Genomic DNA, 20,778 nt, shown 5'->3' with positions numbered 1-20,778 from the left:
TTAATATTGAAGCTAAAAAAGTCAGCAATTATTGCTGTGCAACAGATACTATCTCCACAAATTACTCTATTTAATAATAATATGTGGTAGGTAAAATGTGAATTCTGAAGCCACACAGATTTAGCTACTTAAAAGCTATGTGACTTTGGGCAAGCTGTTTTTCTGCCTCTTTTTCTCTATCTGTAAAATGTAGATAATGACAGCATTTATCTCAATGTTTATTTGTGAAGAGTAATGCATTATAGCTATAAAGTGCTTCAAATAGTGTCTGACATAGTAATCACTCAATAAACCGTAGCTATCAATCAATATCCTATATAATAAAGAGGTAATATGCAAATTGACCCTCACATCCTCACACAAGATGGCCGCCCCCATGTGGTCAGAGATGGCTGCCACAAAATGGCTGGCAGGGGAGAGCAGTTAGGGACAACCAGGCCGGCAGGGAAGGCAGTTGGGGAGAACCAGTCCAGCAGGGGAGGGAAGTTGGGGGGGACCGGGCCAGCAGGGGAGGGCAGTTAGGGGCGACCAGGCCGGCAGGGAGGGGCAGTTGGGGGCAACCAGGCCTGCAAGGGAGGGCAGTTGAGGGTGTCTGGGCCGGCAAGGGAGGGCATTTGTGGGTGACCAGGCCAGCAGGGGAGGGCAGTTGGGGTGATTGAGCCGGCAGGGGAGCAGTTAGGCGTACATCAGGCTGGCAGGGGAGTGGTTAGGGGATGATCAGGCTGGCAGGCAGAAGTGGTTAGGGGCAACCAGGCAGGCAGGCAGGTGAGCAGCTGGGAGCCAGCAGTCCTGGATTGTGAGAGGAAAATCCGACCGCCTGTTTATTGGGCCTAAACTGGCAGTCAGACATCCCCTGAGGGGTCCTAGATTGGAGAGGGTGCAGGCTGGGCGGAGGGACAACCCTCCGACCCCCCCCCCCCAAGTGCATGAATTTCGTGCACCGGCCCTCTGGTGTATATAATAACAATGTGCCATATGTTTTCACTCAACGATACAAGCAATCTTGGTCTCTCATATTTTATTGACTGGATTTTCTCCTTCCTTTTAACATTCCTTCCATAACATAGAGAGCCCATATGATATAGATGGTTAAAAAGATAGTGCTTGCCTAAAAGATGCCATTAACTATGAAAAATTCAAGAGCTGTTTTTATGCTTAATGGTGAAATATGGAACACTGTCCCCTAAAATCAGAAACAAGGCAAAGATGTTTGTTTTCATCATATCTATTCATCACTATAAAGCAATGAGGCAAGAAAAATAAAAGATAAAGTTTAGAATTTTTTATTGTTATTGACAGGATTGTATACACAGAAAATCTAAAATAAGCCATAAATATTTGAATAAATATTTAACTTTATAAATGTCACAGGATAAAAGATCAATGTACAAAAATAAATTGCAATTCTATGTGCTAGCCTGAAAAACCAAAAAGAAAATAAATAAAACTATTTACAAAGCAAAACATACTACATACCTAGAAATAAATTAAATAAATGTATTCAATACCTCTTCAATTAAAACTACAAAACACAGTTAAAAGAATTTAAAGATGACCCACATAAATGGACAATTATATTACATTTATCATTTTGGAGACTTAATATAAAGCTGTCAATATCATTCCGGTTATTCCATAAATTCATTCAGGTTATTCTATAAAATCAATTCAATTCCAAGCATGGTCCCAATTTTATTTTAAAATTGATAAGGAGATTCTAAAACTAATAAAGAAACAAATGATGATTAGAGAAGGCAAGTATAGACTCTACTCTGGTTTCTGGATGAGTGTAGGAGCCAGTCTAAACAAATTGGAGTTTTACATTCCATTGGATAACAGTGGGCAAGTGAGCCAATAAGATTCAATTGTAGTAATCATATTGAAATTGTCCCAAATGACCATCACTCTCTTCTCCCTGAGAATCCAACCTGGAAAGAAAGTGGCTTGAATCTTCTGGGGCCGACTATGAAGAGAGATAGCCTGCCAAGAAAAATAGTGAATACAGGAAGATGTACAGCAAGATACTGAAACAGAATTCATCCAGATAATTTTTTTTAGCCCCAAGATCTAGCCATGCCTGAAACCACTAATACCCAAGGACTTTCCAGTAATAAAACCAATAGATTCCCTTTATAGCTAACAAATAGGAAAAGAGTGAAGACACAAGCCAGAGACTACAAAAAGTTTCCTGCAATATATGTATATATAATATACATATTATAACATATATATAATATATGGCATGTATATGTATGTAACTATAGAGATAGACACACATACAATAAAGGACAAGTAACCAGAAAGAAACCCTTCAAATAAAAAAAAAAATGGGTAAATGCTTCAACAGATATTCTCATTAAAGATGTCTAAAGAGCCAACAAGCACATAAAAAAGTATTCAATATTAATTCATGTCAAGTAAATACAAATTACAACCAAAACAAAAAACCAGCACCCATTCATGATAAAAATCCTCAGCAAAGGGGCAACAGAGGAACCATACTTCAACATAGTAAAGGCCACAATATGAAAAACCTACAGCCATCATACTCAGTGGGCAAAATCTAAAAGCATTCCCCTTAAGATCAGGAACAAGACAGGGATGTCTGCTTTTACCAGTCTTATTCAACATAGCATTGGAAGTCCTAGACACAACAATCAGACAAGAAGACATCCAAATTGGAAAGGAGGAAGTAAAACTGTCATTATTCGCAGATGACATGATAGTGTACATAGAAAACCTTAAAGATTCCACCAAAAACTACCAGATCTAATAAATGAATGCAGGAATGTAGGAGGATACAAAATTAATATTCAGAAATTGGTACCATTTTTATTTTATTTTAATCTTCACCCAATGATTTATTGATTTTAGAGAGAGAGGAAGGGAAGAAAGAGAAATATCGATATGAGAGAAACATTGATCAGTTGCCTACCATATGTGCCCAAAACGGGGATTGGACCCACAACCTAGGCATGTACCCTGACCAGGAATTGAACACATACCTTTTGGTGTATGGGATGATGCTCCAACCAACTGGGCCACCTGGCCAGGGTTTAGTAGCCTTTTTATACAACTAGAGGCCAGATGCATGAAAATTCGTGCAAGAGTAGCCCTTCCTTCCCCCCGGCTGCTGGCACCGGCTTCCCTCTGGCACCTGGGACCCAGGCGGCTTCCCTTCAGCCGCCGGCAGGCACCCAGGACCCGGGCTTCACTCCAGCCCCAGCTTCATCCAGAAGGACATCCGGAATGACGTCCTTTTATTATTATAGATAATGAACTATCAGAATGAGAAACTAAGAAAACAATCCCATTTTATATTGCAACAAAAACATAAGGTACCCAGAAATAAACTTAACCAAGGTGAAAAAAACCACCTGTACATGGACTGGAAGAATTAATATCATTAAAATGTCCATACTACCAAAGCAATCTTAGATTTGACGCAATTTCTATTAAAATACCAACGCATATTTCACTGACCTAGAACAAATATTTCAAAAATTTACATGGAACCAAAATAGGCCCCAAATAACATCAGCATTCTTAAGAAATAAAGCTGGAGGGATCACAACACCAGATATTAAACTATACTACAAGGTCACTGTCATCAAAACAGCCTGGTACTGGCACAAGAACAGGCATACAGACCAATGGAACAGGACAGAGCCCAGAAATCAACCCACATCTCTATGGTTAATTCATATTTGACAAGGGAGGCAAGAACATACAATGGAGTAACGATAGTCTCCTCCATAAATGGTGATGGGAAAACTGGACAGGTATATGCAAAAAAAAAAAATGAAACAGACTACCAACTTACACCATATACAAGAATAAATTCAAAGTGGATAGAAAACTTAAAAGTTGCAAAACCATAAAAACCTAGAAGAACATAGGCAGTAAAATCTCAGACACCTCAAATAGCAGTATTTTCTCCTATACATCTCCTAGGCCAAGAGAAACAAATGAAAATATAAACAAATGGGACTACATCTAAACAAAAAAGCTTCAGCACAGCAAAAGAAACTATCAACAAAACAAAAAGGAGACCCACTGTATGGTAGAACATATTTGCCAATAATACACATGATAAAGGGTTAATTTCCAATATCTATAAAGAACTTATACAACTCAACACTAAGAAGACAAACAATCTGATTAAAAATTGGGCAAAGAACCTGAATGGACACTTCTCCAGAGGACATACAGATGACCAATACACATATGAAAAAATGCTCATAGTCCTTAATCCTCAGAGAGAAGCATATTAAAACTACAATGAGGTATCATCTCCCACCAACCAGAATGGCTGCCATCAAGCAATCAACAAACAACTAGTTTTGGTGAGGATGTGGAGAAAAGGAAAACCTGATACACTGCTGGTGGGAATGCAGACTGGTACAGCCACTGTGGAAAACAGTATAGAGTTTCCTCAAAAAATTACAAACAGAACAGCCTGTTGACCCAGTGATCCCACTTCTGGGAATATATCTTAAGAATCTCAAAACACCAAGCAGAAAGGATATATGCGCCACTATGTTCACAGCAGTGTTATTTACAATAACCAAGATCTGGAAAGTGCCCATCAGGAGTGGATAAAAAAAACTGTGGTATCCCTGACCAATTTGGCTCAGTTGATTGGACATCAACTCATGCACCAAAGGTTTGCCAGTTCAATTCCTGGTCAGGACACATGCCCAGGTTGTGGGCACCATCATTGATGGTGAAGGAAGAGATGAGGGGGAGACATGTGCAGGAGGCAGTTGATCGATGTTTCTCTCTCACATTGATGTTTCTTTCTCTTTTTCACTCTCCCTTCCTCTCTCTAAAAATCAATTTTTAAAAATCTTTTTTTTAAAAAAACTGTTACATTTACGCAATGGAATACTATGTAGCTGTAAAAAAAGAGAAAACTCTTACCTTTTGCAATAGCATGGATGGACCTGGAGATTATTATGCTAAGTGAAATAAGCCAGAGAGAAAGACAAATACCATACGAACTCACTTATATGTGGAATCTAATGAACAAAATAAACTGATGAACAAAACAGAACCAGAGGTGTGGATACATGGAACAAACTGACAGCTGTCAGAGGGAACAGGTAGGGGGGACTGGATGAGAGAATGTATGTGCATAACCCATGGACACAGACAACAGTGTGGTGATGATCAGAGGGAGGGGTGGGGGCTGGATGGAAGTGGGTAAATGGGGGTAGTTGGGGGGGGGGGATGGAGGACATCTGTAATATTGTCAACAATTTTTAAAAGAAAAAAATATATATTACCACAACTTCCACTCAATGACTAAAATTAGAAAGTGCTGGCCAGATATTTGAAACAATTAGAATTTTCATGCATTGATTTTATAATTAAAGGTGGAATAAACATATTTGAAAGAGCGAAATACCTACCAAACTAAACATGAAGTCTACCCTTTGATTTACTAATCTTATTTTCACGTACAAAGCATTTACCAAGAGAAATCAGTGTAAGTCTGCCAAAAAAACAATTAGAAGGCAAAGAAACATTATGTTGAGAAAAGCCAAACATATAACTGTACAGTTGTATTTTAACATATATATAAAGATCAAGAACAAGCAATCCTAATAAATTGTAATAAAAGTCAAAATTGTGGTTGCTCTTCTTGTTTTGAGATCACAATGAACTTACATAGGTGTATCGTTCCCTTTGGGCAGAGTGACATAATGGGACTGGACTACAGAGATAACAGTGCTGCTCCAAACTGGGGCCAACTCTATATAATCAGTTGGTGTGCCAAAGGATGGTAATAAATCAGCAAAATGACAATGCTAAAACTTGCCCTCAAATCTAAGAGGCTATATACGGCCATGATAGAGAAACTTACAGAGATGTTCATGGAACTGCTGCTTGTTAGGTAACTTAAGCACTCACTATTCCATTTGAACCAATATTGGTTGGTAAGACCAATAATTAGGAAAATGACTGGAAACTAGAGCCCACAGGCACCTATGCATCTGTCTCACTGTCTCATGGTGTCACTAAACTAAAAATAAGAGATTCTATCCTCTGCCTTCTAATTATCAAACAAACTAGTTTGACAACTCTAACCTGGAACTACATAAGGAAGTGATTCTGGGAAATGAAGTCCCAGCCATGCCAAATTAACACACAGAAGCCAGCCCAACCAGCTTTGCTTCAAACTTTCTTCTCACAAGATCTTTTTACTCTGAAAACATTGGGTCCAATTCCCAGCCATGAGCAAGGACAAAGAACAAAATACAAAAACTACATATCAGATGAGACACTTCTTTCAAGACCTTCACACTTAATTTCTGCTGAAATTACTTATTAGGCAGAAAAACCTTTGAGTAGTAAAAACTGATAACTTCACAAACAGTTTTTTAGTAAAAAGGGGGAAAATATTGAGTAAGCAATTTCCAGTACATGTTGTACTAGATCAAAATGAAATTACCAATTACAAAAGAAAGTTATAAAAGAAATTACAAATACAAGAGTCCATCCCATAATCACTGAACACTTAGAGAACAATGAGAGTTTATCAGAAACTAATTTTTAAAAAAAGGACCACTGTTGTCTGTATGTGAAAAAATGCACTTTAAGCCTTAGTAATGGAAATAAAATTTACATCTGAACCAAAATAAAAGGAACTCAGAATAAAACATATTAGAGCTAAAAGGTACTGAAGGGAAATTTATCACCCTAAATATTCATATCAGAAAATTAAAACCAGAACCCTGGCCAGGCAGCTCAGCTGGTTAGAACACTATCCTGATACCTCAAGGTTGTGGGTTCAATCCCCAGTCAGGGTATCTATAAGAATCAACTAATGGATACATAAATAAATAGAACTAATTGATCTCTCTCTCTCTCTCTCTCTCTCTCTCTCAAATCAATATTTCTCTGTTCCTTCCACTCTCTAAAATCAATAAATAAATTTAAAAATTTTTTTAAATTAAGTAACTAAAAACCAGAAATCAGTGAGCCAACATTCAACTTTAAGGGTAAGACACTGATCTTTGATTCTAGTATGAATTTTCTTATAGACTTATTTCTTATGAATTTTGACCAATAAAATGTGATATTCATGAAGGCATTACCACATGGTTTACAAAGGGTTTCACTCAGTTGTAAATTCTCAAGTCTTCATAAAGATGAGCAACAATTTCCTTTCTTAGTCAGAGGATGTCTCCACAATGTGAGATCTCATATGTTGCCTAAGATTTGAAAAGCTTTGCAGACATTCCCATACTGCTTACATTTATATGTTTTCTCTAGTGTGAGTTTTTACATGTCTTCGAAAGTAGGCAGGGCAGACAAAGGCTTTCCCACATTCTTTACATTCATATGGTTTCTCTCCAGTGTGGCTTCTTACATGTCTTCGAAAGGATGAGGGACAACTGAAGGCTTTCCCACATTCCAGACACTCAAACGGTTTCTCTCCAGTGTGCATTCTGGCATGTACAGTTAGGTATGAAGAATGACGAAAGGTTTTCCCACATTCCTTACATTCATAGGGTTTCTCCCCAGTGTGTGTTCTCATATGAATCCTAAGAGCTGAAGGATAAATAAAGGCTTTTCCACATTTCTTACATTCATAAGGTTTCTCTCCAGTGTGAGTTCTTACATGTACTGTAAGGTGGGAGGAACTAATAAAGGCTTTCCCACATTCCTTACATTCATAAGGCTTCTCTCCACTGTGAGTTCTCAAGTGTTCAGTGAGGGATGAGGAACGACTAAAGGCCTTCCCACATTCCTTACATTCGTATTGTATCTTTCCAATGTGATCTCTCACGTGTGCTCTAAAGGATGAGGGACAACTAAAGGCTTTTCCACATTCCTTACATTCATACGGTTTCTCTCTACTTTGATTTTTCACATGTGTATTAAGGGAAGTTAGAAGATAGAAGGCTTTTCCACATTCCAGACATTCATAGGGTTTCTCTCCAGTATGTTTTCTCATATGGATACTTAAGGAGGAGGGACAATTGTAGGCCTTCCCACATTCCTTACATTTATAGGGTTTCTCTCCTGTATGTGTTCTGACGTGTACAGTGAGTTTTGAGGACTCACTGAAGGCCTTTCCACACTCTTTACATTCGTAAGGCTTCTCTCCAGTATGAATTCTTATATGTATTATAAGATGAGAGGAAGAACTAAAGGCTTTCCCACATTGCTTACATTCATATGGCTTATCTCCACTATGAATTCGTTTGTGTTTGGAGAGTGAGGAGGAGCAACTAAAGGCCTTCCCACATTCCTTACATTCATAAGGCTTATCTCCACTATGGATTCTTTTGTGTTCTGTGAGGGATGAAGAACAGCTAAAGTGTTTTCCACATTCCTCACATTCATAGTTTGTCTTTCCCATGTGAATCTTCATATGTGCCCTAAAGAATGAAGAACAGCCGAAGGCTTTGGTACACTCCTTACATTCATAGGGTTTCTCTTCTGTTGGAGTTTTCATATGCTTCTTGAAACAAGCGAGAAAATGGAAAGCTTTCCCACATTCCTTACACTGATAGGGTTTGCTTCCAGTGTGAGAGCCGATGTGATTCTTAAGGGATAAATGATCCGTGAAGACCTTTTTACATTCATGACATTCATAGGATTTTATCTCAGTAGTTCTTTTGGGCATATTAAGATTTGAAATTTGGTTGAAGGTTTGTCCACACTGATTTTCTTCATTATGTTCATAGATGTCCTCTACCACATTACTTCTTTCAAAAACAAAAAGCACATTATTAGTAATAAATACATTTTTACCATTTTCAGTAACTATGTATGTTTTTGCCCTGTCAAGTTATAAGCTGAAAGTTCTCACAAAGGGCTCTACAATAGCCAATATTTATCACTGAATTTTTATTAATCGGATTTTTCTCATAATTGCTTACAACTGTCAAACATTGAAGATCTGTCTCATTTGGGGGGGGGGGGGTAATATCTTATGAAAATTCTTTATGAAATCACAATTTTTTACCAAGTATTATGTACATGCTTTTTAAATTTCATGACTTTTTAAGATTCTCTTCTGAGGTACCACTTTCTTTTATATGAATGGCACTCACCTCAAATGTCTCTTGGGGTTTTTGTTCTTATAATCAATGCAATGGTATTCCCAGTTTTTGTACAAAATGGATGACCAGGAATCATCCTTTTTGAATCTTTCTATTCTCTGTTGATTGGATGCTTTTTCTCCATAAATGTCTTGCGAAGTGACTGATTCATTACTTTTAAGTTGAGTCTCCAAACCTGAAACAAAAGGTAAAGGTACCTATGAGCACAGGGCTTTTGGCACTATGGCTATTTCAAGACTTTGATACTATGGCTGTTTCAAGACTTTGGTAATAAGCACAAGGGTCAATATGGTAAGCAACTGACTAAAAAATAATTCCATGAAGACTGAGACTGATGGTAACATGAACAGAGTATTATTAGGAGAATAAAACAAAAAGGAACTGGATAAAATGTACATGAACAAATACTAACTTACAAAGAGGAAAGTCTTTTCCAAAAACAAAGAAAGTGTAAGAGGACTAATAAAATGTCATAACAGTAATCAATGGTGTCTGTGGAAAATCTGCCTCTCAGACAAAAGTTTCATTTTGCTTTTATTTTATGTTTCCAAATGTAATATCCTCCACCAGGACAATTTCTCACAAGAATTCTTGCCTTCCTGGTGCTCCCCATGGATAGTCCCTCTCTTTGATATCTCCAGGTCCTCCTCTTGTTTCCACTGGGAGATCAGACAGGGTGCATGTAGTGGATACCCTATTAATGCAGAAAGGCAAATCACGTGAAAGAAAACAATGAGGAACCATAAACATATCCATGAGACAAGGAAAAACTTCGGTCTTCTGATACTATAAATATGGGGCAAGTGTGAATTTACAACAAAATGTTTGTCCAAAGAATTTTTAAGGGGAGGAGGAGTTGTGACATAGCCTCTGATGTCTAGAACTGATCTGACTTTCATATCTAATCCTCAGTATTACTAGAAGTTGGTCTGCTACTTACAACCAGGACATTTTGTTCTCCTGCTGAACACAAATAATCTCACAGAATACCAATCTTAGACAAGGTTACTCTGATACCATTGTAAAATGAAATAAGGCCATTTCAAAATTTAGCCTAAGAACAGGCAAAAATTTAGTCTAAAAACAGGCACTATGCCACCCACAAAATACCCAATTATAGAATTTTCCCCACTTTCTATTAGCATCCAATCTACCCAAGTGAGTTCAATCCAAGTGGGTTAAACAGTGTTCACCCGAAATCCATATCCAGCCCTGGCCGGTGTGGCTCAGCAGTTGGAGCATCAGCCCACGCACCAAAGGGTCATGGGTTCAATTCCTGGTCAAGGGCACGTACCTGGGTTTCAGGTTCACTCCCCACCCCATATGGGAGGCAACCAGTCAATGTGTCTCTCTTACATTCTGTCTCCCTCTATCTATCTATCTCTAGCTCTATCTCTCCTCCTTCCTTCCATCCTTCCACTCTCTGAAAAAAAACAATGAAAAAAATATCCTCATGTGAAAATTAACCAAAAAAAAATTTATTTTTAATCCATGTCTAAATAGATTAATGAAACAGAATAGAGTTCAGAAATAGGCCCATAAAAATAGTCAACTGATTTTTTTAAAAAGGAGCAAAGGCAATACAATGGAGAAAAAATAGTCTTTTTAACAAAGACTAGAACTAGATATTAACATTCAAAAAATGAATCCAGACACAAACTTTATACTCTTCACAGAAATTAATTACAGACCTAAATTTAAAATGTAAAACTATAAAACTCTTAAAAGATAATAGGAGAGAAATCTAGATGACTTGGGAATGGCAATGGGCTTGGCAATGACTTGCTAGATACAACACCAAAGGCATCATCTACAAAAGGAAGAATTGATAAGGGCATATGCCCAGGTTACAGGCTCGGTCTCCAGTAGGGGGCGTACAGGAGGCAGCCGATCAACGATTCTCTCTCATCATTGATGTTTCTATTTCTTTCTCTCCCTCCTCCTTACTCTCTGAAATCAATAAAAATATCTTCTTTTAAAAATAGTTAAAAAAAAAAAAAAAAAAAGCAATGAGATACCACCATATATCTATGAGAATGGCCAAAATCTGAAACACTGACAACACCAAATGCTGGTTAGGATGTGGAACATCAGGAATTCTCATTCATTGCTGGTGGGAATGCAATATGGTGCAGCCACCTTGGAAGACAGGCTGTGTTTTTTTTATAAAACTAAACATAACATTCCCATAGATCAGACAATCCTGCTCTTTTGACTTTACCCAAATGAGTTGAAAACATGTCCAAACAAAATTTGCACACACATTTACAGAAGCTTTATTCATAATTGCCCAAAGTTAGAAGCAGTAAAGATGCCCTTCTGTAGGTGAATTGATAAATAGATGGTGGTATACCAAGACAACGGAATATTATATTCAGTGCTAAGAAGAAATGAACTGTCAAGAAATAAAAGAACTTTCAATGCATGTTACTAACTGAAAAAAGCCAATGTGAAAAGGCTACATACATGTATACCGTATAATTCCAAATACATGACATTCTCGAAAAGAGAAAACTATGGACATAGTAAAAACATCCATACTTGCCAGGGGTTAAAAGGGAAGGAGGGATGAATCGACTGGGCACAGAAGATTTAGGAGAGTAAAACTACTCTGTATGATATTATGACAGTGGGTCATCATATATTTGTCCAAACCGTAGAAGGTACACCAAGAGTGAAGCCCAATGTAAACTATGGACTCAGGTGATGAGGATATGTCAATGCAGGTTCATCAATTGTAACAAATAACCCACTCTGATGGGGGGTGTTGGTAGCAGGGAAGGCTGTGCATGTGTAAGGGTAAAGTGGTATATGGGAAATCGCTATACCTTCTGTTCAATTTTGCTGTGAACCTAAAACTGCTCTAAAAATAAATAAATGTTTGTGGGTGGGTTTTTTTTTAATTCGTGTGCAGAACCTCAGAATGCTTCCTTATTTGGAAATAGGGTCATTGCAGATATAATCACGTTAAGCTGAAGTTATACTGGAGTAGGGTGGGCCCTAAATCCAATAACTAGTGTCCTTACACAGAGGGAGAGACTTAGAGACAGAGAGAAGATGGAGGCAGAGACCAGAGCAATGTATCTGCCAGTCAAGAATACCAAGGATTTATTTCTGGCCACCACCAAAAGCCAGGAAGAGACAGGCAGGATTTTTTCCAAAGAGCTTTCAGAAGGGGCAAGGCCCTGCTGACACCTTGATTTTGGACCTCCAGATTCAGAAATGTGAAAGAATAGGTTTCTTTTGTTTTTAGTCATCCAGTTTGTAGTATTTTGTTACAAAAGACCCAGTAAACTAATACAGCCTGCTTGCATAGACCCCTCCCCCAATCACTCAACCAAAGTTCAAATCCTATAATATGTACTTTCTAATACCCTCTTACTATGACACCCCACAGCTCCCTATGTCATGTGCTCTCCCCTGAAGCACTGAATAATTAACCCAACCTGTTTAACGTTAGGTATGTTGCCAGTGGTCTTTTAGTAAAGGGCATTGATGGCAGCAAATTCTCAAAAGGTCCCAAACCATAAACCTCCCTGGGTCACTAAGAGACCCCTCAAATCTATGCCCCCCTATATATACATACATACATACATATATATATATATATCCTACATAATAAAAAGGCAATATGCAAATTGCATCACTCCGCTACGCCCACGATTGGGCCTGCTGGAGGCGCGGGGGGGTGGGACTCAGGGTGGCCAATTGGCTGGCAGTAGGAGCAAGGGGCGGGGACTTGCGAGTCCCCGTTCCCCGCTCCTCCCGCAGGCCTAAACGGAATGGGGCCCGCGGAAGACTCCGGTGGGGTGGCCGATTGCATGGCTGCCGGCACCAGTTTTCCGCCAGCACCAGTTTTCCTCTGGCCACCGCCCCCCATCAGAGCGCCTCCCGAGTCCCGCCCTCAGCCTTCAGGAGGCGCTTCAATCAGCAGGTGGCCAGACGAAAACTGGTGCTGGCGGAAAACTGGTGCTGGCAGCCAGGTGAAGGAAAGTCTATTGCACGAAACTTCGTGCAACGGGCTTCTAATATATATATATATATATATATATATATATATATATAATTGATTTCAGAGAGAAAGGGAGAGGGAAAGAGATAGAAACATTAATGATGAGAGAGAATCATTGATTAGTTGCCTCCTGCACGCCCCCCACTGGGCATGTGCCTTTCACTGGAATCGAACCCAGGACCCTTTAGTCCACAGACCGACGCTCTATCCACTGAGCCAAACCAGTTAGGTATGCCCACACTTTCAACCACGATAAAAAGTCAGTTCAGCACACAGATATTTATTTTCATGGTGAAGCCCCTAGACTACAGGTTCCTTGGGGTCAGTGACCATGTCTGTCTTATTCACCAATGAATTCCAATTCTTCAGCCCAAATCCTAGCATAAGGAATAAGGTGGAGTTGTCAGATTTGTTTTCTAAACAACTAAATAAAGGAATGCTGCTATTCTTACCGAGCGAGACCAGATTCTGGAAGTTCTCCAGCATCACCTCTCTGTAGAGGCTCCTCTGAGCACGATCCAGCAAAGCCCACTCCTCCTGGCTGAAGTCCACAGCAACATCCTCAAAGACCACTGAGTCCTGAAACATCCCACATATTCTGATCAGAAAGGTATCAACTCCCCAAATGTGTTCAGGAGGATGGATGATGCTGACAATACAGGGGAAAGGGACTAAGAATCCAGTCATGGGAAGTTCTAAAGATTTTATGGTCTCCTAACATCAAAGTTCTAAAGATTTTATGGACTCAGCCATCAGATCTTTCTCCCCACACATCCTTCCTGACTGATCAAATCCTGTCTCCCAGACTGAATGAAACCTCTAAAACACTCAATTTATCTCTCCATGGTTCAATGGTAAACAATTCCAATCTTATAATGATCCAGAACAGTCCAGGGCATATAGCAAAAATGAGAGAACCGGTCTAAAAATTAAATACAGCAGGTCCTCGAATGACTTCATTTTGTTATAATGATGCTGTGAGAACTTAACTCATCTATAGCAATCTATGGTGAAACTGGTTTCCGTATCCGTTGTTTTGCTTTAAGTCGCAGAACCTACCAACAATGTTAAGTGAGAAACAATTTCACCTGCTTCCTTCTCTCCCACTATAGCAATCAGCACAACATGAAACGAAGGTTCAAATCTGGATGAGGTTTTTTTTGTTTTGTTTTGTTTTTTAATATATTTTATTGATTTTTTACAGAGAGAAAGGGAGAGGAATAGAGAGTTAAAACATCGATGAGAGAGAAACATCAATCAGCTGCCTCCTGCACACTCCCTACTGGGGATGTGCCTGCAACCAAGGTACATGCCCTTGACCGGAATCGAACCTGGGACCCTTGAGTCCGCAGGCCGACACTCTATCCACTAAGCCAAACCAGTTAGGGCTGGATGAGGTTTTAATGAATAAAAATGCACTGAGAGAAAGGGAGCTTTCCTTTATTTTCATAAACCCGACAGGCCGAGAAGGCTGCAGACAGCACAACTTTTCAACCCAGGCCCCCAGCTGGCCATATTTTCTTAGACTCTAGACCAGGGCTAAATCTAGCTAGCCTATCACCTGTTTGTGTAAGTAAAGTTTTATTGGAACACAATCAAACATGTTTATATGATATCTATGGCTGCTATCACACTACAGTGACAGAGTTGAGTTCCAACAGAAACTCAGGCCTTTAAAGCCTAACATACCATGTGGCCCAACAAAGAAACAGGTTGCTGATCCCTGCTCTAAACAATCAGACCGATGAACTGGTGAAATAGGTATATTCTTTTGGAGAATTATTAGCTCTTAACTACCTGTGTCATGTTTTTCTGTGACTCAGCAGCTCTTCTTTCTTTGTCCATTCATGAAGAAAGGCAGACGATTGAGAAGTTATAGCTGAGGCAGGAGAAAAAAAGACATCACAATTTAGATCTCCCCACAATTTGCACACTCATGAGCTTGGATGCTGCAGCACATTATGAGTTACCATTCCACCCAAAACACACACACACACACACACACAAAAAAAAAATATATATATATATACCCACACATGCACATGCATTCACCCAAGCAAGCACACGCTGATCTTGTAAGAAAGTGGAGCAATGTTACCTCGTGTAGAGCTAGAAACTATGCTCTAGTTCTTGTTGGCCTTTTTTTTTTAAAAAAAAAAAAAAAAAAAGGTTAATAGTCCCATTTTACAAGTAAGTTAACTGAACTCTAAAAACTTAGCTAATACTAAAATCAATTTGCCCATGATAATGAAAAGCATTAAAAGTTCCAGGCAATACCTTCAACCTTAAGAATATCCTAAGAATATACACTCTGTCTCAAATCCAAGAAAGCACTGACTTCTGGGTGCTCCGTTCCCAATATTCCTTACTTCTGCACCCCTTGGCAAGCTAACAGGCATTACTGCTCAGCCCCTGATCACTGGACTCCCCCCCCCCCACCCCCATGGGATGCAGGATCCCTGAAACCTGGTTTATGAGAGAATCAACTAACTAAATTCCACACAAGGAAGCAGAGAAGACTACCATGCTATAATCCTCATGCTAAATGCTGTCTGTACAGAAGCAGAAAATAATACTTAAGTGAAGTGAGGAATGTGTGTCATCTCTGATAGTAATATCTACAGTGCTGTCGCACAAATTTCAAATAATGAAAACACAAGTGTTTCTTCCACTGCAGTGGATCACGTATGTATTTTAAAGCCAATAAAAACTGAATAGTCCACCACAGATTTTACTATAATAATAATATGTTCCATGTGAGCAACCATGATGTGAGAATGACTTTGCAAAGAGATGCCCACATCTTTGCAAAGAAATTATTTATATCTCATAGAAACGCTGCAAATCAGATATTATTACAACTAATTTATAGCTGAAGAATCTTAGAGTCAATTAACCACGCACTCAATGTTACCCAGTTAGAAAGCTGCTCTCTCAGGGTGGGTATGCAGGTCTATTTATCTCAAGTCCAAATGGCCAGTGAGCATATTTCTGAACGTAAACCTTACAACCTAGTTGTTAGTGAGGCCCTTGTTCCCTAACATTACCAGGGTCTGGCCTGAACCCTGTTGGACACACTGTGCAGAGTAGACAAATGAAGTAGTCTGTTCCAAGGTTTTATCTTTGAGCTCCTTCTCTTGACTAAGACCTATGTCTTGAGCAAGGATGCTTCTCTTAATGCCCCTACTGCCTGCTCCTTCACTGCATATTTATTTATGTAATATTTCCCCTGATCCTATTACATGCAGTCACAGGAGATGCAGGGACTGAACAAAAGAGAAAAATACTGAAGCACATGGACTTCATAATTTTTTTTAGGGAGGGCAGTAAATTAAAATATCAAGTGGTGGTAGTATATGCTATATAAAAATGCAGTGCATTGTAGGGATAAGGAGATGCACACATACTTATCTTAGGGAGTCAGGGCTACTATATGGCAGGATAGAAGCAGAAAATTAAAATAACTGTTTCAGAAAACAATGGAAATCCATAGCTGGTGTGGTATATATATTTATATACTTATAAATACCATCAATTCCCAGAGAAGAAAAAATCAGTATCAATAGGCTAACTACTGACTTATAAGGCTGGGAAAAGAATAGCATAAAGGGTTAGAAAGAAAAGTGAAAACGAGGCATAATTAATGATACTTTAAAAAACTAATAAACAGAATCAGAAAAGGTAGCAATCTGTCCTTTGAAAACTAATGAAGTCGACAAACCCATGGCAATTCTAAAAACAACAGGGCACAGATAAAGGAAGTTAGGAATAAGTCACAATTTCAGATGTTACCAGGGAGATTATAACAAAAAAAAAACTAAGGGATTAGATATGAAAACGTACAGGTAATGAATAAATTTTGAGAGAGAGAAATACAATTTTCCAGCAATTATTTAAAATAAATACAGAACTTGATTATATTCAATCATTAAAGAAAAAAATCTCTAATTTAAAACATACCCATGTAAGAAGTAAAAGTTACAAATAGTTTTACCAACAAGCTCACCAAATAAGTAAAATATTCAAAATTCCATGGGGGGGGGGGGGGGATTATTTTCTCCAGTATTTCCAAGACCAGAAAAATACAACTTAAAAAAAGATATCATACACATCAGTGCAAATAACATATTAGTATAGTCAAGAAATGAAAAATATATTAATCACAAACTAAGTTCGTTTCATCCTAAGAATAAAATGTGGTTGAAAATGGAATCATCAATTAATAAAATTCACCACATTAACAGAAAAAGATCATACACAGTTTGATTTACTAGACACAAACTAGTGATTGATCTATATTAATGTTCATTGGTGATAACAATTTAACCCACCAGAACTAGAAGGGAACGAGTTTTACTAGGAAAAAAATCCACAAATACCTACAGTAAACATCCTACTTAAGGGTAGAATAATTCCCTCTGGGATCAGACACAACGAAAGGATACAAATTCCATGCTATTTTACATTGAACTGGATGAAGGTCCTGGCAGTACAATAAAGTAAAAAAGAAATACAAGGTACAAGGGGGCGGGGGGGGGGGGGAGGCTGAAACTGACAGTTGATCACACTTTGTGTGTGAAATTCAAAAAAAAAATCTAAATGATTAAAATGCATTGCTGCATTCGGCGCGGATGATTATAAGGGTATTTAATAATCAGTTCACTTTTATGCACCTGAATATAATGTAGCTGTGCTCGCTTGGGCAGCACATACATTAAATATAATGTAGCAAACGGAAGCCCTCGGCCGGGTAAAATTAAGGTTTAATGCTATCTCTTGCACTCGGAGGGAAGAGGTGGGGGCGTAGTTGAGGCAAATGTCAGCCGTGCTCACCGAACACGCCGCCGAAATCCACCCATCAGCGCAGAGGCAACGAGGAGAGGCTCTCGTCCCGTGACCCGAATGGCAGGGATGCTTTTCCTTTTTGGAAAGAGAGCAAAGGACGCTTTGGGAGGAGAATGAAAGAAGGTGATTCTCCAATCTACTTCGCTCTCACTCCGCCTGCTGGACCCAGCCCAGAGGTCCCCGCGCAGTGAGTCGGGGACGCGCACCCAGCCGCTAGCCGGGCGGACCGGGCTCAGGAAACGGCGCGGCGACGGGAGGGAGGCCCGGGCGCGGGGTCCCGGCGGCAGCCACCCTGTGATCGCTGGCCTCCCCAAGGCCGAGCTCTCCGCTTCCGACGCTGGGGACCTGGGGGAGGCCGCACCGAAGCCGCGGAGGCTGAGGACCCGGGTGAAAATTGACCTCCGCCGCCTGGAGGGTGCGGGGAGACCAGGCCGGCCGCTCGCGCACGCGCAAAAGCAAGCATTGGCTTCCGGATTTTGCGCTGCACCCAGCAAAGAGGCGGGGGCTCGGGAGCTGGGAAATGGGGGTACCAGAGGCGGAGGGGCTGCGAGGGGTGGGGAGCGGGGCGGGGGTGCTTCCAGCTTTGAGTGGCGAACTGCCAATTTCCTCCCAGAAGAGACCCGGTTGGGTCCTGGGACCGGATCAGCGCAGGAGTTGGGGTTGGATGTCCGTGGGGCGGGACCAGGTCAGGGGGCGGGACCAGGTCAGGGGGCGGGACCAGGTCAGGGGGCGGACCAGGTCAGGGGGGCGGGCTTAGTTGAATATTCAGAGAGGCGGGGCTTACGGTGGGGCCAGGCCGAGGGCTAGAGGCAAGGTAGGGCCTCCAATCCAGGCTCTCCAGAACAGGAGAACAGGACACAAAACGTAAGCCTATAGTCCAGTGGTCGCCAAACTCATTAGTCCACAGAGCCAAATATCAACAGTACTACGATTGAAATTTCTTTTGAGAGCCAAATGTTTTAAACTTAAACTTCTTCTAACGCCACTTCTTCAAAATAGACTCGCCCAGGCCGTGGTATTTTGTGGAAGAGCCACACTCAAGGGGCCAAAGAGCCGCAGTTTGCCAACCACGGGCCTATACCGATCCATGAGACCTCCCTTCCACCCAGTCAGTCCTCTCATTAGAATGTGCCAGCCTCTGCACCATCCTGTTCTCTTTTTTAAAAATGGAGTGGATATTGTCTTGCAAAAAAACGTAAGGTCTGTAAACTGTAGTGTGTGCCCACATTTCTTGTGGCCCCTAACCCTGATGCTGTTCTGGCTTTTTACCTCTAAAATCAACACACTTCACAGTAGTAGGACTCTCTGTTCAACCTCCTCTACTATTCCTTTACATCTGTATTTCCAATACCTTTTCACTTTCACATGACAAAACAATACACCTGCACTCTGATGCTACCGGTGCTCACTAAAGGCCCTTCGGGCTTCCTTCCGGTTCTCAGCCATAATTGTCACCGACCCCTTGCAGGTGAGGGACCCAAAATCGCAGCTCTGCCCAGTGTAGCTCGTACCAATAGAACAAAACTGTTTGGTAAGGCAGATCAGAATGTTTATTCTTTGGCCAAGGAATGGAGAAGGAGCTAAAGTTCTAAAAATACCTTCTGCCTGATTCTGGGGATTTGGGAATGTAGGTATTTTCAAGGGAGGAGATCTCAGTTCTGGGATTTCCCAGGGAGCAAACATTCTGGGAACATGCCTAGCCATGCATTTCATGTTTTATTTTAATGTGAAATCTCCACCGCTGGGTGTGATTTTCAGTATGCTAATGAAGAAAAGTTTGTCAAGAGGTCACTTGGGAAGGGGTTTCAGGCGCTATCTTGGATATTTCCAGTGCAAACCTGTTTCTAAGTTGTGGTCCTTTAGTTTCTTATCTGGTTCCTGACCACGGGCTTAGCTACCCTCCTTGGAACTTCTGTTTGTTTTTAACAAGTTCAGCCTGCTTTTGTCAAGGGATATATTAGAGAGAATACAAGAAAATTAATAGAAGTTCAAAGATAAATAATGTGACATAATCTCCCAGAATTCCAACCTCCCTCTTCTACCTTAATTCTAGATGTAGATGAATTCCTTTTATGTTCAGCTGATCTAACCTCTTCTCAACAGGAATCTCTTTATCTCTGGAAAACTTTAGCTATATAATGACATAAAGTTTATGAGCATAAATTACAGTACAATCAGACTACAGGTTCACCAGTCAAAGACAACCCTGGGAAGCAAGTCTCTCACACCAGAGAATAACAGCCATTCAAAATTTCCTCCCCTTTTACCAAGACAACTTAGACTCTTAGAGGATTCTCAAGAATTATTATGGCCCTAACCGGTTTGGCTCAGTGGGTAGAGCATTGGCCTTTGGACTGAAATGTCCCAGGTTCGATTCCGGTCAAGGGCATGTACCTTGGTTGCGGGTACATCCCCAATAGGAGGTGTGCAGGAGGCAGCTGATCGATGTTTCTCTCTCATCGATGTTTCTAACTCTCTATCCCTCTCTCTTCCTCTCTGTAAAAAATAAAAAAATGTATTTTTTTTAAAAAGACTTATTGTAAACTATATTACCAACTTAAATAGTCTGCCTCCTTCTATGACATGATTAATGACACACCTGGATCTCTGCTGTGGGAAGTCACTGCACAGTTAGCATTTGACCAACTCAAGGCTACTATTGAGAAGTCAATCTGAGGAAGACAAATATCACCTGATCTCACTTATTTGTGGAATCTAATAAACAAAATTAATTGACCAATAAAATAAGACCCGATGTGGGGCTATACCTTAATGTGGAGATCAGGGGGATGATAAGAGATAAACCAAAGAATTTATATACTTACTAGAGACCCAGTGCAT

General features: G+C 40.1%; 2 protein-coding genes across 7 annotated transcripts in view; both read right to left on the bottom strand.

The window, feature by feature from the left end:
• The window catches only part of LOC307098912 (olfactory receptor 7E24-like), a gene marked incomplete at its 3' end in the record, with an annotated part of 280,559 nt that overhangs the window by 231,573 nt on the left and 28,208 nt on the right, over positions 1-20,778 (bottom strand). The gene's annotated exons all lie outside the window — the stretch shown is intronic.
• ZNF699 (zinc finger protein 699) lies at positions 1,367-18,602 on the bottom strand. Of its 6 annotated transcripts, none has more exons than XM_079770034.1 (6): positions 17,926-18,602; positions 14,890-14,971; positions 13,545-13,671; positions 9,664-9,774; positions 9,072-9,255; positions 1,367-8,723 (listed from the first exon to the last, which is right to left on the bottom strand). In XM_079770034.1, the coding sequence occupies exons 2-6, from the start codon at positions 14,935-14,937 to the stop codon at positions 7,265-7,267; spliced, it is 1,929 nt and encodes a 642-aa protein (XP_079626160.1). In that variant the 5' UTR covers positions 14,938-14,971; positions 17,926-18,602; the 3' UTR covers positions 1,367-7,264. The 6 variants fall into 6 exon arrangements, with proteins under 6 accessions (XP_079626160.1, XP_079626161.1, XP_079626162.1 ...); XM_079770035.1 differs by lacking the exon at positions 17,926-18,602 and adding an exon at positions 15,191-15,487; XM_079770036.1 differs by lacking the exon at positions 9,664-9,774.

The sequence above is a fragment of the Cnephaeus nilssonii genome (genome assembly GCF_951640355.1).
Source record: "Cnephaeus nilssonii genome assembly, chromosome: 5".
NCBI lineage: Eukaryota > Metazoa > Chordata > Mammalia > Chiroptera > Vespertilionidae > Cnephaeus > Cnephaeus nilssonii.
This window is presented reverse-complemented; position numbering and strand designations above follow the sequence as displayed.